General features: G+C 40.9%; 1 protein-coding gene across 2 annotated transcripts in view; it reads left to right on the top strand.

The window, feature by feature from the left end:
• Window positions 1-256: 256 nt before the first annotated feature.
• The window catches only part of CBFB (core-binding factor subunit beta), a 37,685-nt gene continuing 27,234 nt past the window's right edge, over window positions 257-10,707 (top strand). For both annotated transcript variants that reach the window (XM_068202816.1, XM_068202818.1), the window contains exons 1-3: window positions 257-410; window positions 630-716; window positions 5,155-5,271. In XM_068202816.1, the coding sequence (XP_068058917.1) occupies window positions 333-410; window positions 630-716; window positions 5,155-5,271 (282 nt within the window). In that variant the 5' untranslated portion in view covers window positions 257-332. The remainder of the gene's footprint in view (window positions 411-629; window positions 717-5,154; window positions 5,272-10,707) is intronic.

Raw genomic sequence — 10,707 nt, 5'->3', positions numbered from 1 at the left:
CGCCTCGGGCGGCGCATGCGCGGCGGCGGCGGCGGAGTTGTGAATGGCGCGGCTGTTCGGCCGAGTTTACGAGCCGGGAGGAAGTCGGAGGGGAGGGAGCGGGCTGGGGGCGGGAGCGGGCGGCGGCGGCGGCGGCAGCATCGAGCTCCGGCGGCGGCTGCGGCTGCTCTGCGTGCGCCGCGGGAGGAGGAGGGACGGGAGGAGGGAAGGGGGGGCGCCGCCGGCGGGGGCTAACAAAGGGCGAGGCGAGCGCTGGGGCTGGGACAGCGCGGGGCGGGCGGGAGGGAGGGAGGGAAGGAAGGAGGGCAGCCGGCGGCGGCGGCCCCACCACCATGCCGCGGGTTGTCCCCGACCAGCGGAGCAAGTTCGAGAACGAGGAGTTCTTCAGGAAGCTGAGCCGCGAGTGCGAGGTAAGGCGGCGGTGGCGGCGGGGCTCCCCCTTGTCTCCCTCCCTCCGCCCGCCGTAGGGAAAGTTTCCGCGGGCCGCGGAGGGGCCGGGGCAGCCCCGCACCTCCTCTCAGCTGCGGCGGGAGCCGAGCCGGCGGCGCGGGGAGGCGCAGTCAGTGCGCTCCGCTGCCCCCTTATCGCCGGGATTGGCCCCTCCTGATTGCGCGCCCTGTTCCCCGCAGATTAAATACACCGGCTTCAGGGACCGGCCGCACGAGGAGAGGCAGGCCCGCTTCCAGAACGCCTGCCGCGACGGCCGCTCCGAGATCGTAAGTGGCGCCGCGCTCCCCTCGGTGCCCGCCGGTACCGGGCCGGGCCGGGCCGCGCTTGGCTCGTCAAATAAAAGTTTGGGGGAAGCCGTCGGGGCAGCGAGCGCTGCGCGGAGCTCAAGCCCAAAGGCTCGGGGCCGGCCGTGCCGGGACGGTGCCCGGGGCCGGTCGGGGCCGCGCCGTGAAGGAGAGTTTTCCTTAAGGAGGGGAATGACATCGGCAGCCTTTCGCACGCCGAGGGAAAGGCGGTTCTGGTGAACAGGCAGCGTTTCTGTCCGCCTTAGGAATAGCGCTTGTTCAGTCGAAGGTGTCGGCTCGCTGCCGAGCGGGGACAGTGGTTGTCGGGAGCGCCGGGGTGACAGGGAAGGAAGGAAAACCCCCGGCAGTGGGAACGGGCTGCGCTCCTTCCCTGGGCACGTGCTACAGCTACGAGCTGCTTATTTCAATATTCAGCTTGTTTTTCTTTTCTTTCTTTTTTTTTTTTTTTTTTTTTTTTTTCTTTTCTTTTTCTTTCCGGAAACAGTAGTTTTGAGAAATGAGTGACACTGTTCAGAAGGCGCTAGCTTAAAGTCCTGAATGAGCTGTTTGATGTATTTGTGAACTAAATCAAACGCTTTTAAAATTAGGCTTTGAAACTTGCAACTTCAGCTCCGTTTTTCTCATTCATTAAGGCTAGTTACAGGCTACTGTCGCCCTCTGAAATAAGAAGTGAGGTGAAGTATGGCTCAGAGTAGTCAAGAACTGACTATTTCCTGGTTTGATTTCTGCTCCAGGTTGCTTCTATAGGATTAGGATTTTGTAGCGTTGTTGAGTTTGTAACTCTACTATTAAAATGAAGAAGTAATCTCTTTTTCTTTTACAGTATACAGTGAAAGACAAGGTAAAATAGAAAATAAACCCCACTTCCACCAAATTTGGTTTATGAACATTCTTTAATTTCACGTGATATACATACTGATAGTCAGTTCACAATGAAATTATTCTTATGCACAATGCAGTTACTTATGCACATCCAAAAATACTTGAATGCCAGTTACTATTACTGATCTTGTTCTTTTGCTTTTGTCAGTAAAAGGATACACACTCAAGAACACGGTTGCCTTTTACTGAATAACTTTATTTTAGCTGAATCTTATCCCTGTTTGTTATCTCTAGTTTTAGAACCTGTAATATTATTTTACAAGAGGCCTCCTGTAGACAGGTTCTTAATTTTACTATTTTTTTACATTCATTTTTCTTTGTGCATGTTTGCTTCCTTTAAGAAAACACCAGGGAAACAATGGGTAGGTAAGGAAAACATAGTTTGCTAGCATTGGAAGTTCCTGTACAGGTGAAAGTGCATTATATACCGAAATCCCTGCCTAAAGAAAAAAAGGGCCATGTAGTTTATAACTAGCTTTCTAATGCAGCCTATACAGTTATTTATATAAATGGGAAATTGCTGTAGTTTCACCTTTGTACTTTTGTGCCTGCTGCTGCCTTTTTTTTTTGCCAGAACTTCATCCCTTGGAAGCAAGCAGTGATGCATGTTCTACATATTTTTCACTCTACTTAATTATAAAATGGGCTCTATATTTCTTCATCTGAAACATCTGGTTTTGTTTTGTGAACAGGCCATGAGTAGTCAGGTTTATTTAGAAATGTAGTGTATGTAATGACTGATGTTAAAAAGAGCTAGTAATTTTACTTCTTTCTTTTTCGTCTTGAATGTTTTTCCAGACATCAAGGATTTATTCTTTTATCTCCAAAGGGAGCCTTTGCAAATGACCTTATATATTTTGAAGCAGAAAAAAAAACCCAGAGAACAGCTCAGGGATTTAATGTAGAACCAGCAGCAAGTTGTTGGTTACGTGCGTCAAATAGCTCTTGATTGATTAAAGGAAATAATTAGCAATATTACTGAGAAGTAAGTGTGAAGTGTATTAAATAAGATTTCACATTTACTGGTAATGCTTTGATAACTTAAATAACCTCACGTGTTTGGTTTGCTTTGGAAGGTACTTGTATTTACGTAGTCCGTGTGTGGGTCAAGTCACCCTTGTACTACCTGATAAGCTTTTCACAAAATTTGTGACATAAATGTCTGATAGCTTTTCAGACTGGGCTTTAAAAGGCTCTGCAGACAAAACTAGAGTTTTCTTACTTTCAAGTTTAAAACCAAACTAGTGGTGTGATTTTTTAAAATTATTTTTTTAATTTAATTTGTTTGTTATTTGATGGAAATTAATGGCTTCCATGTAGTCTTGTGTGGTTATTAGCAGGACTGTTCTCAAGTTTTTCAGTATTGACTTGTGATTTGATTTGAGAAGCATATGGATACTTTAACTAGATGGTTTTGTCTTTTCAAAAGGAGGGAACAGACCTCAAAAATCCAGAGAACAAATATCTACATAGCTTTTTATGGTTTAAATAGTGCCTACCTGACTGTATGAGGATGTGAAATTTGTGTGCTTTTATCTTCTTCTTTTCTCTGATATTTTCCCCTGTTTTCATGGCTTTCTAGCACACATTGGGGGTGGAAGCAGGAAGGCATGGACACTTCACTGTCTTGCTGGGTTTCCCAGAAAGCAAGTACAGTTCTTTTGACCCAGTACCCAGAACTGGACTGGTCCATGAGGCTTCAGTGGTCAGCTGGTTTACTCTCAAAGATCTCACTCCCTGATATTTTAAATGTATAAATTAAGGAGTATAAAACATATATTTACTAAAGATGCTGCAGGGTAGGAATACAGTTCTTGAGCAGACTAAGTGGTGAAGACTCAGAGTCACAAATATTTGGAGCTAGGTATAATTTTTTTGTTGATATGTAAATAGCATTATCCCTTGCAAAAGCAAAGGAATAAATAGAAGGTAGTGAGCCTGATAGTGATGGTCTGCAGCTCTGACAGATTTGGTGCCTCCTATTTGTGCAAGTGTATCCTTGATGAAACTTCTGTTACATCGATTGAAATGTTTTTCTTTGCAAACAAGTATTAATGCACCAATACAGCATTCTTGTGGCATTACTAGGACTGATTTGTTAATTTTAATGACATTGAGAATGTGCTTACAGGAGACAAAGCAAGCAAACAAAAACAACAACAACGATTTAAAAATCTGTTTTTAAGGATAGTGTGGAACCAAAACTGATTGCAGAGCATTAGTCTCTCTTGGTGGAGGGGGAAGAGCCAAGACAAAGCACTTCTACTTTCAAAATGGGAGGTATTAATCCTGTGGCAATGTTGCAGTCCATGACTGAAACGATCTTAAATAACATGTAGCTATAGTGTCACAGGTAGCAGTACAGTTATGCCATGAAGTGGCTGAATTCTGGGTTGCTTGAAAGAAATCTGCTTGTCAGAAAATTCCAACTGTTAAAGTAGTGGTTGTATAGCTTTTAAGAAAAACTATATTCTAGATTAATGACCATTTAAATCTAAGTGATCATGGTAATAAATACTGTCATTTGATTGCAGCAAATTATGTTTAACTATGGGATTTTGATAGGAGTGTATGCTGTGAGCCTGTGTGAGTATTCACATGCTTACAGGACAATATGCTCACCTGTACCAGAGAAGAGTATAAATACTGTGAATCTGACTTCTGCTTGCAAAAATAATTTATTTAATGTCTAGGAATTGCTGTACTCATCATCGCTTGCAGTTAAGATATACTAACAAATACAGAGAGTTTACAAGGAAAACTAAATCCCATTTTCATTTGAGAACGTAGAAAATTGTTTGCTTGAAAGCAATGTGTGCCTTTTCTAATGGGTTTAAACCAGTCTCTTTAATTCTTTTACAAAGGGCTGTACTGAGAGGAATTCCTACAGTTGCCTTTTCTCTCTGACCCAGCATCTGCTGATCTGGGTATCACTGGTGTCTTAATGTGGCATGAGGACTTTGTCCTGTGCAGCTTGATTGAACTGTGTATTGATGCTGCATGCCAGTAGATGATAAAGTAGGAATATTTATCCTTCAGTTAAGTGTCTATCTAAGTATAAGTAGATTGTGAAAGGAAACAAATCCTCTTCTTTCAAAAAAGTTGTCTTTCGTAATGGATCTAAGGAGTTAATTTTCCTTCAGCTGTACTTCTTTTAGAGATAGGCAGCCTCTTTGAAAAGCATGGGCAGTTTTTAATGTTGCAGGTACTAAGTTGGTGCAGGGTATCCAGACAGAACTGAAAGGACAGATTCTAATGTCAGCAAAACCGATTTGAAAGAAGTATTGATTCCATGTTGTATTTTATATCCGAAGCAGCCAATGGCAAATGTTGTCAAAATGGAATCAGATGTTTGTAACTTAATACTTAAGAAAAATGATGAGTGCATGTTTTTGACTTTAAGTATTCTCTATGCTGCCTGGCTTAAGACATAAACTGATGTAAAAATAAATGACTGCCTGCATAATTTATGTAATGTCTTGCTCCCTGATCCTGTTTGTATTGATTTTTCTAAAAGGCTTTTGTGGCCACAGGAACCAATCTGTCTCTCCAGTTTTTTCCGGCCAGCTGGCAGGGGGAACAGCGACAGACACCGACCCGGGAATATGTTGACTTTGAAAGAGAAGGAGGCAAGGTAAGGAGGAAATTGTTGAAACAGAAAGAAATTTTTTTGTTGTGCTTATGGTCTTACTGGTGTGGACTGCATGTATGATGTGAGATTTCTTATATTTCACACCTCCATGCAGGTAGGTAGTGATGTGAGTACAAGTGAAAGCTGGTAAGATAAAATATTGCTTTGTTTTAAAGCATGCTGATGTTTAGGCAAATGGAAGAACTGGGAAACGTGGGCAGTACTGGTGGCTTTGCATTATTTTGAAAAAGAGAAATATTTCTACTGTCATGCTATGAAAAAATTTTGGGGAACAGTCTAAATTTGGTGTTGTATAGGTGCTTGTAAAGAAATTAGACTTTGGCCAATGAACTGTGGTAGACTAATGAAAATTTGCACTTTCAGCAGGTTCTTTCATTGTGACTTGGCTGCCAGTTGGTACAGCAAGCAATCAGTGTGGAATGAATCTTTTTCTCAGTTTCACCATCAGCTACAATATAGAAGCAGCACTGCTTTCAGAATTGATTTCTGAACCTCTTTTTTCTGAGGTGGTTGTCCCATAGACTGATATTGAATGCTCAAATTCCCTAGTGACAGTGATGTCTACTGTGAAGCTGTGTTAGATTTAAAGTCAGAAACCTTGCTTAGTCTCATCAGAATAAAGCTACTGAAATCACCTACAGCTGGTTTTGTTTTACAGGAAAAACATACCTTTAAAATATAGGTGCTGTCTCTTATCTGTGCTCCTGTGGGTGCTTTGGGACTGATCCAAAGATCACTGAATTCAGTAGAAGACTTTCTTCAGAACTTTCTTCAGTGGGTTTAGGCCAGAACTTAAGCCCTCATAGTTTCTCTGTTTCAGGCTAATTTTTGTGTTTGTTTTTTTTTTTTTATTATTTTTAACAACTTTTAATGGACTACAAAATCCTTCCTTTTGCCTAAATTTTTTTACCTACCCTTGTAACAAGAAACAGCTAATGCTACCAAACCTACCAGGCTGGAGGAAATACTTGAAGCATATTCATGTTTAATGGCATATTGGGTCTTTTAAATGCTGCTAGGTGGAAGATAAATATTTCCTATAGTGGGAAAACTTGATTGGAAGAAAAAAAAATTCCTGAGGGCAGTTATGGTATGTGGAATTCAAGTTAATGAGTTTTTTTGGAAAAAAATTGTTTTCCATTTAGTCCTGTGAGGCTTGCAGAAGTTTGACAAATTGGGGGAGAAGTGAAGTTGGCTGTCTGGGTACTGACTGCTTTGCTAAGGAAACTGAATTGAATCTGGCTCTTACTGAAAAATATTGATTCTGGCTCACAATTGAATGAGGAATTTTTCTTGTAATGTGTAAGAAGACTGAAGTCTCTCTTCTTGCCAGTTCAAAACTAATTTTATTTACTCCTATGATTTTTTTTAACTTTGTTTTCTCTGAATGAATTCTTAAAGTACTGAACTACTTCATCCATTTTCTTGTGTTGTCTTAATCATGTAAGAGCATGGTAGGTATGCTGTATATTAAAATAGAACATGAACCTCATTAATGAATGCCACTCCTTCTTTTATGTGTGTTTACAGTAAATTCTAGACTGCTTCACTGAAATGTTTAGAAGAATTCCTCTGAATGAGGCTAGAGGTGGGCAAACAGATAAATAGGAATAATGTCATGCTCTGGTAGGAACAAATCACAAATTCACTGTTGTAATCAGCCCTTAGTTGTGTAAATCAGTGTGCTCTGCACAGAATTAAACTTCTCTGAAAGTCAGCCACTCCCATGATTGGAGCAGAGGAATGAGCAGAGTGGGAGAGTGTTTAATGTTATCAACGGAAACAGTTAAAGCGTTTCATGTGAATTGTCTGAGATTGCTCTCTCTAGATTTTTGTCATTTGGTTTAATTAAGCATTTCTTTCACAGGCTTCAGCAGTCTCTTAAAACCATGTGATTTTTGTAGCTCTGTGCAACATTGTTTTATGAGCTTTGATTCTTGAGGCAGTGCATAATGTGTGTTTGTTCATCACTGGATTTATGCCAGTAAGGCATGTTTTTAATTATATTAATAAAAAAAGGCTATGGGGGAAGCTGTCAGTTAATAATTATCTTAGGCATTAGTTTGCGATCTAGAATGTAGATAAACTTACCAACATTAGAATATTTTTATTCTGGAATTCTGCTTCGGTGTTTGGCTAAACAATGATGGCCCAAAATAGTTTATCCAGATTTGAAGAATGTCACTATTGTACTAAAGCAGTTTTCTACACGGATTGACAAAGCTACCAATGCAGCATCTGCTGGAATTGCTGCTTAAATGATTGAATTTTAGAAAGAGCAACACTCTTGTGGAGGTTGATATTCTGCAAATACACACTTCATAGGCTTGAGGTTTTTCAATCTGGTATTTCTTAAGTGAGGGGATTTTTTTGTATGCTTAATTTGCCTTTTAATTTGATGCATCTGATGTTCACAATGGGTGGGTAGGCCTCTGGTGGATACCCTGTCTTCATTAATCCAAGAATTGGATGGCTCAGTGTACACTTAATGTTTCTGCTCATTTTAAACTCAAGTTTAACATTTTTTTTGAGATAGCTTTAACATTCTGTGCTTTGACCTGCAGCAAATTTAATTGTGTATTTGAGCAATTTTTCAGGTTTGTCATAGCAGAAGAAAAAGCAGCACTAAAAATAGGTCCCTAGATCATAAAAATGATAGACCATTGTATTTCATTGAGATTGTGGGTGTGTGTGGGGCGCGTCAGACGCAGTGTGTGTCCTGTTTCTGGGGAGTCGAACCATACCAAGGCTTTGTCATCCTCTGTGTTGTCAGCTAGTGTCCAGAGGTTTTTTATTTGTGTTTTGGTACAGAATAAAGGAATCGATGTTAAGAAATTGAAAGATAGGCCGTCTAGTAGTCTAAAGTATTGCCTGAAATATTGGATAATTAAACCTTGCAATTAAATGGGGAGCTTTATTTTCACCCTGGTTTTGTGGTATTAATGACTTAGGCTAGTTTTACTGTGGTTAATGAAGTTCTGTAATTTTTATTTCAGTTTTTTACTGATGACATACAAAGTTAAGGCTGAGCTGTGTATAGACTTCAGTGCTTCTTAAAATCTAATCTTTTTCAAAGTGCCTTTGTTTTGTTCAGAACTGTCTGGTCAACTTTCTTTGCATGATTCATTTTGTATACTCCTTAGAGTAAGATAATGTCCCTAGTTTTCATTTCTTATTCAAGACGTTTCTATAGCTCCACTCTTTCTTACTTGAAAGAACATTAGTTTTCAGATATTCTTTTTTACTGTTTAAATACCAGTCACTGATGAAGTCTGATGAAGTCTGTGAAGTTGTTTTACTTCCCCTCCCCTTTACAATACAATTCTCCATCTCATTCTAGTACAGCTTTACTTCCTGTCTGTTCTTTGGTGGCAGCTGCTCATAAACCAGACTCTTCCACACGGGTTTATTTTGCTGTAATACGCCATCAACTCTGCAGCTTTGGAGGAAAGCACATCAGACATGATTTAAATTGATTCAGAGTGCCTGCTGTGCCACATGTGATGTAGGATTTCTACTCATTAAACATTAACTTTGTTCTAGCCATAACTAAAGATTTTCAGTTTTCTTCCTAAAGATGCTGAGTTTCTACTTGCACAATCTTTTGTCATAATTAGATTTTATTTTGTGCTAAGTTGGTGTTAACTGTTTGGATAAATATTAAAAAAAACAGAAGTGCAGTGAGAAATAGCTTTTATTAAAATACAACACTTACTCAAAAGGCAGACAATAGAACCAACTTTCCACTTTTCCTGAGCAGCCTTAAGCAATTGTTACCATCCTACTCATACCTTTGGGGGTGTGATGACCCCAAAACCTTGTGGTAGCTGGGAGAGATTCTTCTGTGAGGAGCAGCAGGTGGTCAGAGAAGGGACATCAGCTGCTGGGCTGTCTGTGTGCTCAGAGCCTTTGAGGTACTTTTGCCTGCTCCAGCCAAGGGAAGTGGTGTTGTCCTGATGAAACCCACATCACTGTTCTTGCTTTAGATCTTTCTCAGACTTCTCTGTGAGCTTTAAACAAGGAGGTCAGTGTGTGGTTATTCTCATAGCAGACAAATGGGTTTGGTGGTGTATCCAGTTTGTACCCAGCCTGCCTAAACAGCTTGATTTTTTTTTTTTTTTAAATTTTTTTTTTTCCCTTGGAGTTGCTTGGTGGGAGTCCTGTAAAGGCTTGGTGGATGAGAAGAATGCACTTTTTCCTGATGATCCCCTTGATCAGTTTTCATCCAGGATCATCTATATGGTTTGAGTAAAATACTGGTTTTCTCTAGATTGTGATTGTAGAATTTATAATTGTGTTTGTGCTTAAGAGAAGAGTCCTTTAGCTGGCAGAGACTTCAGTTTCTTTTTCTTTCCAGTCTTTTTTTTTTGCAGCAACATCCTTTGTTTATGCTCCTAAAACCATTTTTGCTTTAGAGGAGAGTGAAATCTTTTCTCTTTTTTTTTGGTTTTTTTTTTGGTTTTTTTTTTTTTTGTCTAGATACTTGAAAGTGTTCTCCACTTATTATGCTGCTGTTGCACAGAGGAGAGCTGTTTAATCCAAACTCTGTTTGAAGCCGCAGTCATAGTGTACCTGTGCATCTTCACTTTACTTCACAGTTAGGAGATGCCTCTATGTGCATACAGTTTATACACTGTGAACAGTCAGAGCTTGGATTTTGGGGAGAGAAATCTTTAGAGGATGTAGACTGGACACGTTGTCCTGGCAGGCAGCCACTGGCTGGGACTGGACAGTTGTTCCTGCAGAGTGATTTATCATCGGGTGCCCTCCGCCACTGGAGCGTGAGTCACCCCAGGCACCTCTCATGTGACGAGGACCCACAGCCTTTCCCCTGGAATCCTTTCACCCCCAGTCCTCCAAATCCTTCTGGGACTGCCCACAGCCTCATCCCTGCTCCCTGCGTTACGGTGCCGGCGGTGCCGATGCCATTTTGAAGCAATGCCTGGGAGCAGTACTTGCAGCACGGCTGTGGAAGTACTTAAGGGCTGCTGTCAGTAAACCTGCTTCTGCTCAGCCTTTATTATGTATTCTAAAAGCAGTTATTCAGTCATACTACCTTGAACTCGTTCCAGTGGCTTAAATGCACTCGTTAGAGTTGTATAGACAAGACTTCAAATATACCAATGTCATCATCCTAAAGTTTCCCAGAAGAGGAACAAAATTGGAGTTAGTGAGCTAAATTTTGCATTTGGGAAGCAGCTATATATAAGGACAGATGAGTGCTGTGTGGATGAAAGCAGTACTTGAGATCTCTGCAGCATAGATGCTGGAAGAAATCCAGACATTTGGATTGTTGAATTCTGTTGTTTGCATATCAGTCTCCACTTACTAAGGAAAGTTGCTAATATTATGCTTCTTTTTTCTTATAAATGAAAGAGAAAAGTAAGAAAGTCATTGTTGAGAATGTCTGCTTCTTTC

Source organism: Anomalospiza imberbis, chromosome 12 (genome assembly GCF_031753505.1).
Source record: "Anomalospiza imberbis isolate Cuckoo-Finch-1a 21T00152 chromosome 12, ASM3175350v1, whole genome shotgun sequence".
Lineage (NCBI taxonomy): Eukaryota > Metazoa > Chordata > Aves > Passeriformes > Viduidae > Anomalospiza > Anomalospiza imberbis.
This window is presented reverse-complemented; position numbering and strand designations above follow the sequence as displayed.